Below are 23,143 nucleotides of genomic sequence, written 5' to 3' on the forward strand. Positions count from 1 at the left end.
ATTGGCATTGAAATTTCAGTGAACCACTGCCTTTGGCTACAGTGCAATGACACCTTATACACTGCAGCCAACCTTCTGACATGGTTTTCATTTACTTTTGCATTTGCTGTCTCTTGACTCTGTAAAACAGAAAGTGCTCTGCAGATAATGCAGAGCAGGTGTATAAAGATGGGCATCAATCCCTCACCAGAAGTGCCTAAGGGTACATTTGGCTCAGCTCGTGTACTGGCTGATGATCGTCACCGAGTTGAGGGTGCTTGTCGAAAAGTTCTCATGCGTATATGGGCCACTTCCATTTCTGGTGTAACTGGTGCACAAGCATTGACAGTGCTATTGTATGGCTTTCAGGACGAGTTAACGCCGTGCTGCCAAAGAACTTGTTTCCAAAGGAAAGTGAAACGGTGCACAAAGCGGGGGCGCACTCCAGGCAGAGAACACATGCCACAAAAGCAGCTGGTTGCCATGGTTGTGGAGCTACGTGTCCGGCCAGACAGATGGCAAAAAGTGTGGGCTGCACTGTAGTGGGCAAGCCTGAAAAACTGCAAGGAACACAGCGCAATAGATGACGGGGAAGAGCGACGCACGCACAGGGCTGACTTGCAACACTTTATTCATAGGACGGGAAGGAGCAACTTATATACCATTGACATGCCTCACAACCAGGCAAAAAAATGAAGAATCATTTTTACTTAATGTTGTACAAGCAACACTGCGCACAGTAGTGTGTCATTCAAGGCCTGTTTAAATATGATATTTCACAAGATGAAAGTGCTATTGAAGGAGCACTGCCACACGTGCTGTCGAACTTTCTGATGATTTGACGTGTCAACTGTGAATTATGCTTAGCCAGCACCACGCTTTTGCCAAAGAAGGGCACACAACTGCAATCGCAGCAACAGGCATCATTAGATCGTGTTGTACCTACTATTATGGTGCTCTCTTAGACAGCCATCTAAGCACCTGGCAGTCTGTATATACAGTAAAACCTCATTAATTCAAATTCAGTTCTTTTGAAATCCCGCTTAATTCAAAGGATTTCTGCGGTACTGTATTTTGTAATGTAAATTTCAGTGGATAGTATGAAGCGACGGTTAGCACCAGCCCGCTTAATTCGAAAACTTTGGGTGCCATGTGCCAATTCCCGATCCCAATTTCGCCGCAAATTCGTGGAAACGACGGCCCTTAGGAGCCACAGGGCAATGCAATGTAGCGGAACTAACGAGTGACAGGTGAAGCACCTTAGCCTGGCTGCTGCCAGCGCGAAAAGAAATAAATAAAAAGGTAGTCCCGTGGTCTGCTGAAATTTGCACTTGAGGAAAAGAAGACATGCTTCACTGCAACACAGTAGTGACACGCAGGCATCATGTCGCATGCTTCTCGCAATGTCAGTGCGTCATAATTTACCCATTCTTTATGGGAAAATCAGAAATTAATAAAGGACAGTCTGACCGAATTCACGATGTATGCGAACCTCCGATTGGCAGTTGCTCCAGCAATTTGCGCACTTGCACTGCTGGCGGAGTTCTTACCTGACACACCCTACTTTGAAAACTCGGTTCAAAAACTTCAGTGATCATGTTTTCTAGCCAGAACACATCTCGAATTCCGTCACACTGGCCATTATTATATTATTTTACCAGAAAGAATGGATGGATGGTCACATCATGACGCGCTGGCACAGCGAGGAGCAAGTGACATGCTGCCCGCGTGTCATCACTGTGTTGCAGTGAAGCACGCCTTCTTTTCCGCAGGTGTGTATTTCAACTAAGCACGAGACCCTTTTCTTTTTCTTTTTTTACTGGCAGCAGCAAAGGCCCACAATTATGACCAGGTATTGCAAGAAAAATATAATCCTTGGGGCCGCAAACTAGCAGGCACAGCAAGCGACCACCTCTGATTACTTTCAGTTTTCCAAGTTCCTTGCATGCCGCTTTTTAGAGCGCAGCTCTTAAGCGCCCGTTCCTGCGTTGAGCGGCGTCGCCGTTGCCATCGCCGTCAGTGGCGTAACCAATAGACATGAAAAAATAATACGAGAAAAAAATAGCCAGGGTCGAATGGGATTTCAACCCGGGCCCTCTGTGTGGCAGTAGAGTATTCTACCACAGAAAACTTCACAATTTTTGTGAAGTAGGACAGCACCCACTACGCCATTATTCATCTTTCTGCGAATAAGCGAGGTACCCGTTACATATCTGTAAGGTATTATGTGCATTTTGTTGATGCTGCATGTAGCTGATGACGATGAAGAATTCTGGCTGAGCACTTTGCAGTGGGTGGGAGCATTAAATCACACACTCATTGCACAATTAGCATTCTGGAATGACTGCTTGTTATTTTATTCTTCTGCCACACTATATTACACAGGTTAACGCTATTTCTTGTTCAGCGCAGTGGGTGCTGTCTTACTTCACAAAAATTATGATTTTCGGCGTAGTGGATACCTTACGGAAAGCGAAAACTTCAAACACATTTGGCCTTACACCAAAACGAAGCTGTGCTCAGAATTCGCATTAGGCACTATCGTAATCATCGGCGAATTTTTTGTTTCGTTAATTCAAGAACCCACTTAATTCAAAGATTTTTCACAGTCCCAGTGACTATGAATTAACGAGGTTTTACTGTAAGTTCATCCTTACCATCAAGTCAGTGCTGTGCGTGCGCTGTCCTTCCTTGTCCCTGTCTTCTATTGCACTCTGTTCCTTCCAATGTTTCACCAACATGCCCAAGCTTCTACACTGAAAAACTAGTTGGCGTCCCCAGCGTGGAGTATTCAACTTTGCCGGCTGTGGCACGACATGCCACAAGTTCTCAACTATGCCTCGGCCATAAGGCACACAAACGAGTGTCGCACGTACCTTTCTGGATGGTGACTTGAATGTAGGAGATGCCCTCGAGCTCGGAAGGCAGTGTCACTTGCAAAGAGCTGCCAGCCCGAGGCTCACTGCTCTTGGACACCTCGAAGGTGCCACTCTGCCAGAAACGGGAGCCCGCTGCAATCACATTAGCACAATGCTCCTCAACGACTGAATCATGAAGTACAATAAGGCAAACAATAGCAACATCACAAGATTTCTCATTCTTCTGTAGCAAGCACGTGAGACGCTACCAATACAATTCCAGGATGAGTGTCAAGTAGATTAGTATGTGATAGCTAACGGATGGCAAACTATGATTTCTTTCTGGTTCATTTTCATAGCAGTGCTCCTTGTCTCAGATGGTAGCAGCATTGTGAGTAAACATTCACACAAAGAAATCTGCTTGCTCCTTTTTTTCATTCTGGTTGAATATGAATATCACTACACGATGGTCAGATAGAAAAGGTGTTTCACGTAACTATACTCGGCGACAACTTTTCTTGACAGCACTGAGGAAGCTACAGAACCGAAAGGCATGCCTGCTACCATGCCAAAAAATAGTACTTATGTTTACTGATAATTTTCTCATTTTCCTTGCCGAAATAAATGCTGCTTTATTTATTATGAGACTGAAACAGTTGCGGGAAGTCGTAGGTAAAACACAGCTATCGTTCACTTTGCAAGAATGCCTTCCTTTTCTTTCCACCACTTAGACAGCACCCCCGTTTTCTAAAGGGCGTGCTGAAAAGGTGATGAAAGGGCGTCCATGATGTAGTTGGTCAGTGCGCGGCCACAAACGTGCTGTTTAGTTCTCCATGAAATGCTTTTCTGAACGCGCTAACGATGGGAGCGAGCAAAACCGAAATCGGCCACGAGCTGCCGTACTACTTGTCGAGCAACACAAATGTGTGGAAGCCCCGCCTTTGTAGCCTTTGCTCCACTAGTAAGATAAGTTGTCGCCGAGTATAGAGCCAAATACCTTTTTGAAATGTGGTTAATCCCAACTGAATGAAACCAAGGACATATGGTGCTTATCAGGGCACTTTTTATATGCACTGAATTAATTAACCAAAATCAATCATTCAAACATTTTAATATTCATTTCAGGGCAAGTGTGTTTCGTAAGGGCCTTCCAAAATGACCGATCCAATTTTTTATGGCAACGAACATGCTGTGTGCCAATTTTTTGCATAAATACAAGAAATAAAATTTTTACAGCATTTAAGAAATGCAATTACAGAAAGTACAAGAAACAAAACTTGTGTTTAAAATATGCAACCTTGCATAGGCTTCCTTGAGTTGGGTGACATTCATGAGTTCTATTGCTTTGCTTCTTGAAGTACTCCACGAAAAAACATGGGCACGAGTAAAATTAGCTTCACCTTTGTGCACATATGCTGGGCAAAGATGGAAAAAAATGGAACAGGATGCTTTGGTGTGAAGTCTTCGTACAATAAACGAAAAGGCCAAAAGCACCAGAAGAAGGCAAACTGACAGGTAGGGAAAAGGATAGGATGAAATAAACAAAATAAAGAAACCAGCACTGGTGTGGCTCACACTGCGGGATTTTCCTCTTGTTCCACACATGCACTTGTAAAGGCTTCCAATACAGCGAAACCTGGATATCTTACAGACTGACACATGGAATTATTGCCAATGAGGAACAGTTGTAATACCCTTTGAAAATCACATTCAAAAGTATAGCGCTCAACTAGGTGTGTATGAAAAATGTCCACCGCTACTATTCACAACGATGCTATGCCCTCATAAGTGAACATCTCTGAACAGCACCGCCATCACTCCTCATCGATAGAAACTCTCATGCCAACAAAACGGCACTGTTTCTGCAGATGCTGCCACAAAAGGCATTTAATCTGAGGGAGATTACACGCCATACCAAATGTGATATGGCAGAGTTAGTATCATTGTTCAAAAACTGGGAGCATTCCAGGTTCATGCTGACAGCCCTCCATAGAAAGTGGACAAGGTATTCTTGGAACTCCTTTCACGAGGTATTACTCATGAAATTCAATGGTTTTGAAGGAGGAATAATAATTCCAGGACTTTTCAAGGGTGATGAAAAACCGCCTTTCAATTTCAAGCATTTTCAAGGGTTTAAAGAAGATGTAGACACTAGAACTATTTTGTCACTGTTGGCACAAAGCAAGACCGTCGCGTGGAGTTTGCTTTGTTTGCTGCTGCAACAATCATCTCCCCCGAGCAACAAGCATGGGATGCGGCCACATCTGGTACAGAAAAGCCATCTCAATGGCTTTGTGCCTCAGATAGCGCAAAGATGCTTGCCAGCTTCCTGGCCACCCATGAACGAGAGGCATTGCTGTCAGTGGAGGCACACTCGCCACTCTACCAACGACCCCGTGCCAGCTTTTAAATACTTGCCATCTGCTGGTGCTTGCCTCGAAGTCGTCACGGCCAAAAATACGTGCAGGATACTTAGCTTTTTGCTGCAGGATCACACCACCTATCAGCACATTTCATGGCTGCGTGTCCAAAAACCACGTAAAAACAGCCTTGTCCGCGCATCAGTGACGTACATTTCTTCTAGCCTTTATTTCTTGAAACTTGTGCCCAACTCCACTGCATTGCAGATTTTCTTTTCAATCTGAAATTGTCAACAGGGAGCCTGCTGGAATGTTGAACCGGGCAGCGACACTTTTCTTCTTGCCCACAAAAACTGCCTTCACCATTGCAATTTTGACATTAAGAGACAGAACCTTGTGCTTTCTGGCCACAGTGAGCCCTTTCCACAGTGAGCTAACAACTCCAGCAAAGACACGAACATTGCCACTTGGAGACAAAAATCATCCTAGCAACGATAAGTGCTGGTTCACACCCCACAAAAGATGTCATGGTGTAGCGCAAAGGCACAAATGCAAAGACACGGAGACATACAAGCCAAGCACTTCGAGTCTTTGTATCTGTGTCTTCACACTACATTATGACGTTCAACAAACATCGACTAGGCAATCAGTGATGATGATGATGATGATGATGATATATGGTGCTTATTGGCACAAGGGCCATTTGATGGCCAAAGAGCGTTAAGACATGATAGCGAAACTGAACAATGGTCATGTTACCTGGCTGTATAGGGGCCTAAAATTCCTCGCGCTAAAGGCGGGTAAAGCATATATGTGATAAAATCATGAGAGTGACGTGAAGCATGGGCATGGAGAATGAATAGCAAGTGGTCGTGATGGTAAAACAATGGTGATATGGTGGGAGCACGAATGCCTCCTCAAGGCCTCCGAGACCAAAGGCAGGGAGGCAGGTGCTTTCTCTAGTATAGCTGCCGCAGCAACAACCTCTTTTCAGAGGTCGTGCTACGGATTCCCTGGGTATATGACGTGAAAGCTATGGACTTCTTTAAAAAACGCGAACAGTGACTGATGTTTAAAAACGGGTTCCCTACCGACGAACATTGATGGGTGTAGTGGTAATTGTTGCCAGTAGGGTAATAGGAAGTGTTGTTTTCTGAGCGTTTCTAGTTCCTTACACTGTATTAAAATGTGAATTACGGTTAGTGTTTCACCACATCTCTCACACATGGGTGGATCACCACCGGATAGAAGGTGTGAGTGTGTACTGCGTGTGTGTCCTATTCTTATCCTGGTAAGTGTTACTTCTGTGCGGCGTGACTTTGTTACTGGCGGCCAATACGCGATATGTGGCTTGATGAGATGCAGTTTATATTGTGTTTGCCTGTCCCACGACCGCTGCCAGTGGTCTCTGAGCTTTCTTTTAAGGAATGGTTTTAGGTCGAGTGAAGGGACAGCTATGGATGTATTGGTGGCAGCGTTTTCATGGGCAGACGCAGCTAGCTGGTCCACCAACACATTTCCCCCGATTTCGCGGTGCCCTGGCACCCGGCACACTACAACATGTTGTTTTAGTGTGTAGAGTGTAGATAATAGGGAGTAAAAGGACACCAGGACAGGATTTTTATGTTTGTTCAAAGTTTTTAAAGCTTTACAACACTCAGAGAATCGGTGTATATGACTGCACGTGTTAATTTTAATTCCTTAATGTGTTTAATGGCCACAAGCATCGCGTAAGCTTCTGCTGTGAAGATACTTGAATTAGGGTGCAGAATACCGGAGTCGGAAAAGAATGGACCAACGGCTGCATGGGACACACTGGTGTGAGACTTTGAAGCATCCGTAAAGAATGCGGGACAGGTGTATTTGTGCTGCAGTTCGAGAAAGTGAGTACGTATAGTATGTGTGTGGTTACTTCTACAAAGGAAACGTCACAGTCTATGAGCTGCCACTGCCACGGCGGCAGATATGCAGCGGGAGCCATCAAACGGTGTTCATGAAGTGGTACACCCGTTTCCTCAGCGAGGGCCCTCGCACGGAGTGAATAGGGCTGTCTCACCGCAGGACAATTGTTAAACGGGGCAGAACTCATTGACGGCAGAGTATGCGGGGTGTCCTTTGTTTGCATTCACTTTCAGGTAATATAAAAAGGACATGCAGGATCTCTGCAGGTGGAGCGACCACTCGTTGCATTCAACGTAGAGGCTTTCTACGGGGCTCGTTCCAAACGCACCCATAGAAAGGCGAATGCCTAGATGGTGAACAGGGTCAAGCATCTTCAAGGTGCTTGGTGTCGCAGACTGATAAACAACGTCCCCGTAATCTAGGCTCGTGCGAATGAGGCTTCTGTATAGATTCATCAGGCACTTCCTGTCACTGCCCCATGCAGTGCGTGACAGCACTTTCAGAACATTCATTGTTTTTATGCACTTGTTTTTTATATACTTGATGTCTGATATGAAGGTCAGTTTCATGTCTAAAATTAGCCCTAGGAATTTATGCTCTGTCTTAACAGACAGACGTTGATCATACAGGTTAATGTCTGGATCGGGATGAATGCCTCTCTTTCTGGAGAATAAGACGCACGTGCTTTTTTTGTGGATTTAGTCGGAACCAGTTTTCCTCTGCCCATTTAGAAACCTTGTTCAAACCAAGCTGAACCTGCCGCTCACACATTGCAAGATTACAAGACTTATAGCCAACCTGCACATCATCCACATACGTAGAATAGAACACATTACGCAGGATGTACAGTCGCAATGAGTTTCATTTTAATAATAAAAAGTGTACAGCTCAATACACCACCCTGCGGAACTCCTGTCTCTTGCACAAATGTTCGGGACAAAACATTGCCCACTCGAACACGGAATGTCCGATTGGACAAGTAACTATCGATTATGGTGAACATCCTACCCCGTATACCTAAATGTGAAATGTCTCGAAGTATACCAAAGCACCATGTGGTATCATAGGCCTTTTCCATATCGAGGAACACAGATAGAAAGAATTGTTTGTGGACGAAAGCATCGCGGATTTGTGCCTCGGTGCGTAGCAGGTGGTCAGTCGAGGACGTCCCTTCTCGAAACCCGCATTGGTATGGGTCAAGTAGACAGTTCGTTTCAAGGAAGTGTAGGAGTCGACTGTTTATCATCTTTTCGAAAAGCTTGCATAGACAGCTTGTTAGGGCTATAGGCCTGTAATTGGCAATTGAGGATGGGTCCTTGCCCTGTCTTAAAATCGGAATAATATTGGCTTCTTTCCAGGCCGAGGGGATCTCGCCAGAAAGCCAAACAGCATTATACAGGGAAAGGAGGGTTTTTTGGGTTTCAGATGGCAGGTGTTTCAACACTTCATATACTACACGGTTGGAGCCTGGGGCGGAATTATTGCAGCAATTGAGCGATGCTTGTAGCTCAGCTATGCAGAAAGGTTCATTGTATGCTTCGTGTTCTGTGGATTTGTGTTCTAGTTTCTGTTTTACAATTCTTGTTTTGTATCGTTGGAATCCTTCAATGTAGTGCGACGAGCTCGACACCTGTTCGAAGTGTGCGCCGAGGAAGTTTGCTTGGTCTTCCAAGCTGTCGCCTTGTGTGTTTACAAGAGGGAGTGAATATGCTTGTCTACCTGCTACCCTACTAACCATGTTCGAGACTTTAGCCTCCTGTGTATATGAATTGATGCCCGATAAAAACTTCTGCCAACTTTCCCTTCTTGCTTGTCGGTGCGTTCTCGTACCTTGGGACTTAATGTTCTTAAAACTGTCCAGATTCTCGGCTGTCGGCGAGTCGCGAAGCAGCCTCCATGCTTTGTTTTGTTTCTTGCGCGCATTTCGACACTCAGTGTTCCACCACGACATACGTCGTTTGCCGGGCAGTCCACTTGTTTGTGGTATACACTTAGTTGCAGCATCAATCAGAAAGGCAGTAAAGTATTCTACAGCTGCTTCTATGCTTAAGACATGACCATCCAACTTAAGAGTGTAACTTTCCGAAACTGTTCCCAATTGGCTTTCTCAATCTGCCATTTTGGAACCTGAGGGGGACATTCATTTGTTATTGGTGTGTTCAGAAGTATTGGAAAGTGGTCACTTCTGTAAGGATTATTGATAACTTTCCATTTAACTAGAGGCAGGAGTGACGGAGATGTTATGCTGAGGTCTATGGAGAAGAATGTTCTGTTTGCAAGGCTATAATATGTTGGTTGTTTTTGATTCAAGAGACATGTGCCAGAAGAGAAAAGGAACTGTTCAATCAGACGACCTCGCGCATCGCAGCGAGAGTCATCCCATAGACTGCTGTGTGCATTTAAGTCTCCAAGGACCAGAAATGGTTCTGGTAGTTGATCTATTAAGGATTCGAATTCACGTTTTTGGAGCTGGTAGTTCAGCGGTATGTAAAGTGAGCAGATTGTGATCAGTTTATTGAGAAGAACGGCTCGAACAGCCACTGCCTCAAGGGACGTTTGGAGTGGTAAGTGGGTACATGCAATTCCTTGGTTAACTATAACGGCTAAGCCACCAGATGACGCCACAGCATCATCCGGGTCCTTTCAGAATATGACATATTGGCATAGAAAATTCGTGTTTTTGGATTTTAAGTGTGTCTCTTGTACACACAGCACTTTTGTAGAGTGTTCATGTAGCAGCTCTTGGATATCGTCGAGGTTTCTTAGGAGACCTCTGACGTTCCATTGTATAATTTGTGTATCCATTTATGTGTAAATTAGTGCTGTGTGTACTGAAGGAACTATTACCTTAAGTCACAGAGCCCTTTCCAGGCCCTGTGATTAGGGTTCTGTCTTTTTTGGAGCGGTCGAGGGATGCTCGCCGCTCCTTCGACGCAGCCTGCGCCGGTGGACCAGTAGTGTCCATTGCCTCTTGAGAGGCGCCAGACAATTGCTCGACCGAGCGGTGTTTGCATAGTGTAGACTTCGCCGCGGTCGACGAATTCGTTTCCCCCACCAAGCCGGAGGTCGATGGGACCCCCTTGGCCTCGTCATTGCCCTGGCTGCTGCCGGAGCTCGTAGAAGCCACTGGTGTGGATATATTCATAGTGGGCATGGCAACACTGGCTGCTTCCGCCGTAGGGGCAAGTGGCTTTAGCCTGGGCACGCTAGGCGTGGTCCGGGCTACCGCCAGGGGCCATTGTGGCGCTGCCCCTCGTTGCACCACTTCAGCGAAAGATGTTCTCAGTGGGAATAATGATGAAGTCCTCTGTCTTGCTTCGCGGAATGTTACATTTTCTTTTACTTTTACAGTGATTATTTCTTTTTCCTTATTCCAGGCCGGGCAAGCTCTGGAATATGCGGGGTGACCGCCATCGCAGTTTGCACAGTGGACCTCATCATTTGTGCAATCGTCAGTACTTTGACCGGTGGTGCCGCACTTAGCGCAAGTAAGCTGGCCTCGGCAGCTCTGAAAACCATTACCAAATCTCTGGCACTTGAAGCAACGTCTCGGGTTCGAGCTATACGGTCGGACATGAAGTTTCACATAGCCGGTTTCAAGATTCTCGGGTAGTGTGGTGGAACTGAAAGTAAGTATTAAATGCTTCGTTGCGATTTCAGTGTTGTTACGCCTGATTGAGAAGCGCTGCACATGCGTTACGCCTTGGTCCTTCCATCCATCAAGGAGTTCTTCTTCATTTACCGTCATCAAGTCTTCGTCGGATACTACGCTTTTCACTGTATTCATGGTACGGTGTGGGCTCACCGAGACGGGATTGTTGCCAAACGCTACGAGGTGTGAAAGTTTGTTGTATTGTTCCAGGTCTTTGAGTTCAAGGAGCAAATCCCCACTTGCCATCTTTGTAGCCTTATAGCCTGTTCCGATGGTCTCTTTTAGGCACTTGGCCACAAGGAAAGGTGAAATAGCTCTTGCTTTCGTCGCAGATTGTTCACAGCGAAGGACATGGTATTTCGGGAAATATTCTTTGTATCTAGGCGAAAAGGGAGAGGCTGTGTTGGTGTGTACCCTTTTCAAAGCACGATCAGTTGGAGAAAGGTTCGGAGGTCCCATAAGAAGAGTGATTTGTTCGGCAACGGCACCTACCACCCACCACGGAGCCCAACAAGGGGACGTGGCAGAACGTGCGAAAAGTCTGCACTACGCCAGCAGTACGCCGTTACTATAACCAAATATGGTTTACCCTAGGTAGGATAGCCACACAAGGTTAACCCTTGCCGCCAGAAATAGTGGAAGTTAATGGAAGAGAGGAGAGGACAGGAAAGATTAAAAGTGAGAAAGAAAGACGAAGATGTGGGTAGGGAGAGATAGGAAAAGGAGACTGCCGAATTCCCCTGGGTGGGTCAGCCCAGGGGTGCAGTCTACGTGAAGCCTTAAAGGTCCTAACACCCGGCGTCGGCTCAACCCTCAGGATCCCCTTTTCCCCGGACACGGCGAAGCCACGCATGGCTAGGCGTGGGAGGGGGTCGAAACCCCCCCGTTAGCTTGGGTCCGTGGTGTCGCCACACACCGAACGCCTGCTTGCGCAGACGCCCCTGCGGGGCGCAATCAGTGAGCCAGGCAATCAGTGGTGCTAATGGATGTCACAATGCATAAGCAAAAATCGGCAGCTGATACTCTTGAAGGTCATGTTATGAGGCTGCTCTGCTTGCCGCTAAGAGACATTAGCTGTTTTAGTTGTGCTTGCATGATCGTTGTGGCATGCACCCACATGCATTCCTCTTGCAGCTGGAGCCTTATTTTACTTCTTTTTTAAGTACAAAAGTTACACGTTGCATAAATTAATTTTCAGTAGTGCTATGGCTAAAAATAATAAATGATCCGTGTCACAAATTTGTCACATTAAGGTCAATTACGGCAATGCTTTCATTTCGTTGAAGTCACGAGTTCATGGGCTATTATAAGGACGGCGTTGGGGATTAAACAAGATTTGTAAAATCCTGGAATACATTTCACAGAGGTTCGTTAAATGCAGCTATAACTATACATAAAGTACCCTTTGATGTCAATATAAACCTGTGAATATAGATCTGCAAAGCCTGTTTTAAGTTTCTCGTCCGTACATTCAAAGCTTGTCAAGCGTGGAATTGTGCCTACACTTGACCCTGGAAAAAAAAGCTTTAAGAATGCTGTACAATGGTGTTCATTGTGCAACTAGAAGGCGTCAAAGAAGCTGGATATCCTTCTAATGCAAGTGCTACTTTTATTAACTCTTGCGGATTGTAAGAAAGTGCGTGTACTTCTCCAGGGCACCCTGAAGAAATCAAAAGAGCGGCAGTTATGCCGTATGTCCACAAAATGGCCTATCAAATGTGGAAAAGCGGTTTAGCATACGTCTCATTTTTCTCCGCATTCTATAAATTGAGAAGTACTCATAGCACGGTACAGAGCAAGACATAGAGCCTATTAAAAGGCCTCCAGAAACATGCAAGGCAGTTTGTGAATTGTGAATATACCACTCATCAAGAGTGGTATATATAAAAAGTCACAGTTTCGCCGCAAGGGTGAAGCAATGAATGTGATAGCAAGAAATTGAAATGTCACACGAAGAACCAGAAGCAGCTCGATACTTGCAGCGTGCCGATGAAGCACAAAGAAGGATGCCCTAGAAGAACGCACAGACATGCACAGGGCAAGCGTGAACTAACAACTGTCACAGTTGTTATGTCTCTGTGCTTGAGCAACGCGCTGCAAGTGTCAACAATGGAGAATCACACGCTCTTAGATATTTCTTCTTCTTTTAAACTGCGGCGCATGGTGTGACCCCCTGCGTCTCCAGCCACACGGGGGCGTCTGATGCAAAGTGTGCCCGGGGTTCTTTGTTCTTTTTTTTCTTCCACATCACGAGTGGGTACAGAAAAGGGCCACCTTGTCGTGCGCGTCTCAAGGGCAGTTGTCAAATTGAAAAAAAATTAGGAGCATTGTGTAACAGAAAACACGCTCACGCTCCTCCGAGATTTGCTTACCACCAGCGGTACATGGCATATATAAATAGCTCGCCATTGTTTTGCCGGCGCATACATGGTGTGTGGTTGAGTTGTCTAACGCAGCGCGCTGGGGAGCGAGGGGTTGCTGGTTCGAATCTGCGGTCGGGTGCTTCAAAATTTTTTAAATGCGAAGCATTTCTTAGCGAACCTCGGGCACTTTGGCCTTCCTTCCTTCCTTCCTACCTACCTACCTACCTACCTATACCACATACCATACCATACCATACCATACCATACCATAACCTGCCCGCCCGCCCGCCCGCCTGCCTGCCTATACCTACCTACCTACCTACCACATACCCGTAAACCAGCGTTAACGTTATGCGGGTATGTGCCACAGGTGATACAGAGTCTCAACCAACACAGTAACCGCGAACACACACATTGACACGCAAGAAAAGTGATAATAATAATATTTGTTGATGAAGTGATGATCGCACAGAACACGGGCATCTAGCATTTCGCCTATATCCAAATGCGACCGCCGCGGCCGGGATCAAACCCGCGACCTTCAGGTCAGCAGCGGAGCACCTTAACCGCTACACCACCACGGCGGACGCAAGGAAAGTGAGGAAACTGAAGACAGAACACCGCTAGAAGACGCTCAAGTACCATCCACTCGTCCACATGGTCCGCAACGTTGACTACGTGAATTACGCAACAACCGGCGTCGATGCTTCCTACAATAAATCTGCTGAGAGAACCAGGCCTCTCATCATTACCGGTGACTTCAACATTGATTTATCAAGACCCAACAATGCTTAGTGCTTATACTGCGTGAAAGAGGGATTAGATGTGGAGAGGGCATCAAAAGACCTCGCTGCCACCTCCAAGACAGAAGGCATCATAGATCATTTCATCGTAAGAGGCATCCATGATTTCCACCAGCTGCACTATACTGCACCAACTGCACTTCACTACACTTAGACTCCTCATAGCCGCGATCATGAACGGATCCGATTAACAAGTTCGGTCCAGCGGTGCTCACTGATCACGGTGATGATGACCTTGTTCAAGAACTGTCAAGAGCCCCTTCTACACGTACACACGGGTTCGTGAAACGTGCTTGCGTTCTCCGTCATAATGGACAAGTATAAGCGTAACAACTGTAATTGTGACAGTAACGTACGTGCAGTGCGCCTGCGCGTGCCACTCGGCTGTGCATATGTCTAGGGAAACTTTCCTGAATGAAGCTTAGTTGCGAGTAACGCCTGTCCTGTGCATCTCTGTTCCTTCTTTGTCCTGTTCGAATTCGCGCTATCCAGTATTGAATATAAACACTACATATCAGCTTATTGCGTCTGGTGTTGGTAACACCCATGTTGCTGTTGCCATCGTTACGCAACTGTAAACAACTGGTTGTATAATAGATATGCAACTATTCAACATATGAGTGTGCATATATCACTTCCATATTTCTATAGCGTCATTCCGTAACGTTTCGCTCACTGCGAAAAATTACGCCAGTCACCATCCCACGCATGCTTCGCATAACATCGATTCCCACGGTACGTGGGATCTGCCAATTTTTTCTTCTGCTTTATTTTTCTTTGTGCCTTTTATATATATATATATATATAGTAGTGGGAAAAGAAAGTAAGGAATGAAGAAAAAGACTACGACTTTCGTTGGTTTGGCACTGTGTATTTTCACGACCGTTTCGTCTGGTGGACCAGACTTTGGCAAAGTCTGGTCCGCCAGATGAAATGTTAGTGAAAATACACAGTGCCAAACCAACGAAAGTCGTAGTCTTTTTCTTCATTTCTTATATATATATATATATATATATATATATATATATATATATATATATATATATATATATAGGCAAGGGGCCCATTAGTGTATGGATAAAGAACTACCTATCTAACCGGACGCAATTTGTGCAAATTAACCACACCAGTTCTAAACTTACTCATGTCACCTCCGGAGTTCCTCAAGGTAGTGTTTTGGCTCCAGCACTATTTCTCATCTTCATCAATGATTTACCCACCGACATCCCTGTCAACATAAGACTTTCTGCTCCAGTCGACCATGAAACCTTAAATAATGCATTGATGACAGTTTCCGCATGGTGTGCTAACTGGCAAATGAGCCTTAATGTTAAAAAAAACAGTTCTTTTGCGAATAACAAGAAAACAACACGTACAGGAGTTTCCTTATGCCATAAACGATGACCCGGTAACAGTAGTCTCGCAGCACAAGTACCTTGGACTAACGATAACGTCTGACCTTAGATGGGATTGCCATGTCAATAATATTACCTCAACGGCACTTAAGCGGCTCTTTTTTCTTAAGCGACGCCTTCGTCAAGCGCCCCGTGAGACTAAATTACTAGCTTATAATACACTCGTTAGATCAGTATTAGAATATGCTACCCCGACATGGTTTCCATCGACTAATAAATTAATTACCGTTATAGAGGGAGTGCAAAGAAAAGCAATGAGATTCATATTCAATAAATATCAACTCACAGACTCTCCAAGTGCTTTAATCAAATCGGCTGGATTACTCACAATTGAAAACTGCGCTGCGCTCGCCCGATTGAAACTGCTTCATCAATTAGTTCATAACAAGTTAAATGTTAATAGTTCTAAGTACATCTCTATTTCATACACAAGAATAACTCGACTAAAGCACTCATACACCCTAAATGAATATCGCTTTCGTACAAATTGTTTTAAATACTCTTTCTTCCTGCTAGCCATACGACAGTGGAACGGCTTACCGTCCGCTATTACCAATACCTCCTCCCTACCTACCTTTCTATCACTACTTGAAAATTACTTACATGATGCACAAACATAAAACTACATATATTTCGCACCTTTCCTTCGTGATGTATATTACTATTAGATTAGTATTTATCCCGATACCCACATTCCACTTACTATCCTTAGAATGTTTTTGTTTTGTAAAGCTTACGTAATTATGAGTGTCTATGATTGTATAATCGCAATTATTGATATGATACGATGTGTCAGCATTATACAGTTGGATTTCACAGTTGTGTATAGATGTTTCGCACATGTGAATTTTCTTATTGATCTTTTCATTACCATTCACGCACAAAAAAAAGAAAAAAACCAGTTATGTTACATTGCATGATTTTTTACTTTGTCTTTTCCTTTATATATTTATAGTTTGTGTCCTTCCAGCAATAATCCCTGAAGGGATTGGCAGTATGTACTAAATAAAAAAATTAAATAAATATATATATATATATATATATATATATGAGAACTAACAGACAATAATGCCAAGGAAAGTATAGGGGATGTTTTTAGTTGTAAATGTAAGGTAAATGGGAAGAAAGAAAAGTGGACGAAAAGATAGCTTGCCGCGGGCAGGGACCGAACCTGCGACCTTCGAATAACGCGTCCGATGCTCTACCAACTGAGCTACCGCGGCGGCCATCCCCCCGTCCACTTTATAGGGTATATATGTACATTTAAACGTGGGAGCGTCAGTCAGCGCCGCCAGTAGCCATGACGGCGAGTGTGGAACACTCTTTTTCTGCCTGTTGGCGTCACGTAGCACGTGAACTTATTACGAGCTGGCAGCTGACCAATAATCCCTCGCATACTACCTGAAAGCATCAAGTCTGCCAGAACGAGACCCTCGCTATGAATGAAGGAAAGAAGTGTTAATCTTAAGGGCTCGTTTTCTTTGTTATACACAATATTAATGAGAACTAACAGACAATAATGCCAAGGAAAGTATAGGGGATGTTTTTAGTTGTAAATGTAAGGTAAATGGGAAGAAAGAAAAGTGGACGAAAAGATAGCTTGCCGCGGGCAGGGACCGAACCTGCGACCTTCGAATAACGCGTCCGATGCTCTACCAACTGAGCTACCGCGGCGGCCATCCCCCCGTCCACTTTATAGGGTATATATGTACATTTAAACGTGGGAGCGTCAGTCAGCGCCGCCAGTAGCCATGACGGCGAGTGTGGAACACTCTTTTTCTGCCTGTTGGCGTCACGTAGCACGTGAACTTATTACGAGCTGGCAGCTGACCAATAATCCCTCGCATACTACCTGAAAGCATCAAGTCTGCCAGAACGAGACCCTCGCTATGAATGAAGGAAAGAAGTGTTAATCTTAAGGGCTCGTTTTCTTTGTTATACACAATATTAATGAGAACTAACAGACAATAATGCCAAGGAAAGTATAGGGGATGTTTTTAGTTGTAAATGTAAGGTAAATGGGAAGAAAGAAAAGTGGACGAAAAGATAGCTTGCCGCGGGCAGGGACCGAACCTGCGACCTTCGACAAAGAAAACGAGCCCTTAAGATTAACACTTCTTTCCTTCATTCATAGCGAGGGTCTCGTTCTGGCAGACTTGATGCTTTCAGGTAGTATGCGAGGGATTATTGGTCAGCTGCCAGCTCGTAATAAGTTCACGTGCTACGTGACGCCAACAGGCAGAAAAAGAGTGTTCCACACTCGCCGTCATGGCTACTGGCGGCGCTGACTGACGCTCCCACGTTTAAATGTACATATATACCCTATAAAGTGGACGGGGGGATGGCCGCCGCGGTAGCTCAGTTGGTAGAGCATCGGACGCGTTATTCGAAGGTCGCAGGTTCGGTCCCTGCCCGCGGCAAGCTATCTTTTCGTCCACTTTTCTTTCTTCCCATTTACCTTACATTTACAACTAAAAACATCCCCTATACTTTCCTTGGCATTATTGTCTGTTAGTTCTCATTAATATTGTGTATAACAAAGAAAACGAGCCCTTAAGATTAACACTTCTTTCCTTCATTCATAGCGAGGGTCTCGTTCTGGCAGACTTGATGCTTTCAGGTAGTATGCGAGGGATTATTGGTCAGCTGCCAGCTCGTAATAAGTTCACGTGCTACGTGACGCCAACAGGCAGAAAAAGAGTGTTCCACACTCGCCGTCATGGCTACTGGCGGCGCTGACTGACGCTCCCACGTTTAAATGTACATATATACCCTATAAAGTGGACGGGGGGATGGCCGCCGCGGTAGCTCAGTTGGTAGAGCATCGGACGCGTTATTCGAAGGTCGCAGGTTCGGTCCCTGCCCGCGGCAAGCTATCTTTTCGTCCACTTTTCTTTCTTCCCATTTACCTTACATTTACAACTAAAAACATCCCCTATACTTTCCTTGGCATTATTGTCTGTTAGTTCTCATTAATATTGTGTATAACAAAGAAAACGAGCCCTTAAGATTAACACTTCTTTCCTTCATTCATAGCGAGGGTCTCGTTCTGGCAGACTTGATGCTTTCAGGTAGTATGCGAGGGATTATTGGTCAGCTGCCAGCTCGTAATAAGTTCACGTGCTACGTGACGCCAACAGGCAGAAAAAGAGTGTTCCACACTCGCCGTCATGGCTACTGGCGGCGCTGACTGACGCTCCCACGTTTAAATGTACATATATACCCTATAAAGTGGACGGGGGGATGGCCGCCGCGGTAGCTCAGTTGGTAGAGCATCGGACGCGTTATTCGAAGGTCGCAGGTTCGGTCCCTGCCCGCGGCAAGCTATCTTTTCGTCCACTTTTCTTTCTTCCCATTTACCTTACATTTACAACTAAAAACATCCCCTATACTTTCCTTGGCATTATTGTCTGTTAGTTCTCATTAATATTGTGTATAACAAAGAAAACGAGCCCTTAAGATTAACACTTCTTTCCTTCATTCATAGCGAGGGTCTCGTTCTGGCAGACTTGATGCTTTCAGGTAGTATGCGAGGGATTATTGGTCAGCTGCCAGCTCGTAATAAGTTCACGTGCTACGTGACGCCAACAGGCAGAAAAAGAGTGTTCCACACTCGCCGTCATGGCTACTGGCGGCGCTGACTGACGCTCCCACGTTTAAATGTACATATATACCCTATAAAGTGGACGGGGGGATGGCCGCCGCGGTAGCTCAGTTGGTAGAGCATCGGACGCGTTATTCGAAGGTCGCAGGTTCGGTCCCTGCCCGCGGCAAGCTATCTTTTCGTCCACTTTTCTTTCTTCCCATTTACCTTACATTTACAACTAAAAACATCCCCTATACTTTCCTTGGCATTATTGTCTGTTAGTTCTCATTAATATTGTGTATAACAAAGAAAACGAGCCCTTAAGATTAACACTTCTTTCCTTCATTCATAGCGAGGGTCTCGTTCTGGCAGACTTGATGCTTTCAGGTAGTATGCGAGGGATTATTGGTCAGCTGCCAGCTCGTAATAAGTTCACGTGCTACGTGACGCCAACAGGCAGAAAAAGAGTGTTCCACACTCGCCGTCATGGCTACTGGCGGCGCTGACTGACGCTCCCACGTTTAAATGTACATATATACCCTATAAAGTGGACGGGGGGATGGCCGCCGCGGTAGCTCAGTTGGTAGAGCATCGGACGCGTTATTCGAAGGTCGCAGGTTCGGTCCCTGCCCGCGGCAAGCTATCTTTTCGTCCACTTTTCTTTCTTCCCATTTACCTTACATTTACAACTAAAAACATCCCCTATACTTTCCTTGGCATTATTGTCTGTTAGTTCTCATTAATATTGTGTATAACAAAGAAAACGAGCCCTTAAGATTAACACTTCTTTCCTTCATTCATAGCGAGGGTCTCGTTCTGGCAGACTTGATGCTTTCAGGTAGTATGCGAGGGATTATTGGTCAGCTGCCAGCTCGTAATAAGTTCACGTGCTACGTGACGCCAACAGGCAGAAAAAGAGTGTTCCACACTCGCCGTCATGGCTACTGGCGGCGCTGACTGACGCTCCCACGTTTAAATGTACATATATACCCTATAAAGTGGACGGGGGGATGGCCGCCGCGGTAGCTCAGTTGGTAGAGCATCGGACGCGTTATTCGAAGGTCGCAGGTTCGGTCCCTGCCCGCGGCAAGCTATCTTTTCGTCCACTTTTCTTTCTTCCCATTTACCTTACATTTACAACTAAAAACATCCCCTATACTTTCCTTGGCATTATTGTCTGTTAGTTCTCATTAATATTGTGTATAACAAAGAAAACGAGCCCTTAAGATTAACACTTCTTTCCTTCATTCATAGCGAGGGTCTCGTTCTGGCAGACTTGATGCTTTCAGGTAGTATGCGAGGGATTATTGGTCAGCTGCCAGCTCGTAATAAGTTCACGTGCTACGTGACGCCAACAGGCAGAAAAAGAGTGTTCCACACTCGCCGTCATGGCTACTGGCGGCGCTGACTGACGCTCCCACGTTTAAATGTACATATATACCCTATAAAGTGGACGGGGGGATGGCCGCCGCGGTAGCTCAGTTGGTAGAGCATCGGACGCGTTATTCGAAGGTCGCAGGTTCGGTCCCTGCCCGCGGCAAGCTATCTTTTCGTCCACTTTTCTTTCTTCCCATTTACCTTACATTTACAACTAAAAACATCCCCTATACTTTCCTTGGCATTATTGTCTGTTAGTTCTCATTAATATTGTGTATAACAAAGAAAACGAGCCCTTAAGATTAACACTTCTTTCCTTCATATATATATATATATATATATATATATATATATATTGTCGCGTTGCACCGTAAACGAACAACCAAGACATTTATCAGAAGAGCAAGCAGCCCGTTTTATGCAGCAGCATAGACAAGAACATAGACACAAAACAAGTCTTCTTCTTCGGTCAGAGTTCCGTTCTGCGAGACTGACAGAGCGCACATCATCTTCGTTGTCTGCATACAGCGGGCGCGGCATTTGCCTCCCTCTAAAAGAGCGTCACCCCGATGCTATAGTCGGGTCAGTTGTACAATATACATATCCAGGGCATGACGGCGAAGGCGACGGCAAAAATCAGTCGAGAGTGTCCATATAATTGCTATTGCAATAAAAACCCTGTCCCGAGGATAAATGCATTATAGGCCAGACAGGTCAATGCGCTAACACATAGCACAGAAATTCCTAACACAGGACTCCCTTCTCTCCTTTGCATCGCAACATTCGTGCCGTTGCCAGCCCTTGTTCATAAAGGCAACCGTTTAGTTCTGGCACCTGGTTCAAACTACAACAGAAACTTCAGAAGCTCATCATATATATTTAAAAAATGCAGATCTATGCATAAGCCACTCTTCCTTGTTGCTACATGACAGTGAATGTAATGACAACTGAAACTCAACTTAATGAGGCCATGACAGCACTCGAATTACTTGGTTAAATTGGGAAGTTGGTAAAATCAAGAAACTAATTTTTCACTCCTTCAAGATCTAAAATTGTAACGTAGCGACATCCCAAAGCTACCGCGGCACTTTATTTGCCACAACACACACCTGCACGTGTGAAAAGCCCGCGAGGGAAGCCCGGACACGAAGTCTTCCACATCGGCCAAACATGAAGCAGGCCGCGTCCGGGCAATACAGGTGAGGTATACTGTCACCTGAAACTAAGACAGGCTGCCGATATGCAAGGACGCAGCAAACGAATGCAGTGATCGTGCCAGCAGGAAGAGCAAGAAAGTTTCAAGGAGACGATCAATGCCACCTGTCGCATAAACCATTTAATAATGACTCCTTTGGGAGCATTTATAGGGACAGCAAACCACCACCACCCCTAGCACCATTTGGTACGTAAAAAGGCTGCCGACCGTTGTGTCCATAGTTCCACATGCATGGGTGCGGCCTTGTCCAATTAAAACTAGGGTCATAACTCAAGCAGCTAGATGTCTCATGCGATAGCAATACCGTGCATGCCCGAAAAAAAACCTGTGCATGTAAAAAATTAGGAAGAAATCACTGCATTGATTCCCGCAAAAACTTCATTAAATCAGGCTTAGTGCCACGGTAGCTTCGTTAGTACGAGCTGATGACACCACTGAACTCTTTGGATACCTGCCAGGGAATGGAAATTTCTTGATTAGATCGAATTTCAACCCCTTCCCTGTTGCGAAAAATGAAGAAAATTGTGCGAAATTTACCGGAAGTGTTACTTAGCTCAATTTTTAAGCTTTATTTTCTGAATAAAATGGTACCATTATTTAAATCTAATGAAGCTTCTTTTATTTGAATAATTGAGTAAAAAGATGGGCTGACGTGAAGATAGCTTCACCGCATGGCAATACAATGGCGCCTGTGTAGTGTGGTATCTTTCATGTCCCGTTTGTGCACTGTTTTGGAATAGTAGTAACTATGTGTACGTACAAACAAGCCCGCTTAGCCACCGTAATGAAAGATGGAAATAAAATGAAAGCCAAGACACAAATGGCACAACATATACAAGCGCGGCCATTTAGCATCAGGAAACACAACTATGACGAGCATACAGTAAAAGCTCGATAATTCGGATTTCACGGGACCAAAAGAACTGTCCGAATTAACCCTGTGCGACAGCGAGACACATACGTCCCACTTTTCCATCTGCAGAAGATATTTTCGCCCACATCACCCTTTGCAATGAGCGCAGTGCTAAGTCACTCATATCTTACCCAAGTCTTCGTAATCTCGTGGGAAATTCTTTTACAAACTTTCAAAGGGCAGAACCAGCGTTACAATGGCGTTGAATCTCAATGAATTTTTTTAGATAGCTTCTGAATTTTCCTCTTCAGATAAAAAGAAGCTACCAATAAAAATGCCGGATAATTGTAAATCTGCAAAATAACTTGGCCGATAAATGCATCAAAACACAATCCCCTGCGAAATTGCCATGCTCTGCCCTCAGCATAATTGCGGATATTGGTGCGTGGAAATATTTTTCTTGATATCCCATACCTCCTGAAGAGTAGGCCCATATTCAGGCACAACAGCCGTACTCGTCAATTTCGACGGCCAAACCAAGGACAGGAAAATGGAGCAAAACAAAAAATGGCTGGTGCATGCAGTGAAGTAAGCTTTACAGGAACAGACTGCAGCGCTATGAAGGCTCACAAGAGGCGCAGGTGCAGGTGGTGTTCTATTGCTGGAAATGAGTTCCGCACAACTTTCCTCAGCACAACTTGAGAATTGATACTATGCTCCACTTGCTTCGGGAGTTTGGTCCCACATACCCGTTGATGCAATCTCGAGATGGTGCCTAC

General features: G+C 45.1%; 1 protein-coding gene across 2 annotated transcripts in view; it reads right to left on the reverse strand.

Moving 5' to 3' along the window:
• LOC119375576 (mediator of RNA polymerase II transcription subunit 17) overlaps nucleotides 1–23,143 on the reverse strand; it is a 212,086-nt gene that overhangs the window by 118,864 nt on the left and 70,079 nt on the right. For both annotated transcript variants that reach the window (XM_037645791.2, XM_049420479.1), the window contains exon 6: nucleotides 2,856–2,990. In XM_037645791.2, coding sequence (XP_037501719.1) covers nucleotides 2,856–2,990 — 135 coding nt within the window. The remainder of the gene's footprint in view (nucleotides 1–2,855; nucleotides 2,991–23,143) is intronic.

Source organism: Rhipicephalus sanguineus, chromosome 11 (assembly GCF_013339695.2).
Source record: "Rhipicephalus sanguineus isolate Rsan-2018 chromosome 11, BIME_Rsan_1.4, whole genome shotgun sequence".
In the NCBI taxonomy this organism is placed as follows: Eukaryota; Metazoa; Arthropoda; class Arachnida; order Ixodida; family Ixodidae; genus Rhipicephalus; species Rhipicephalus sanguineus.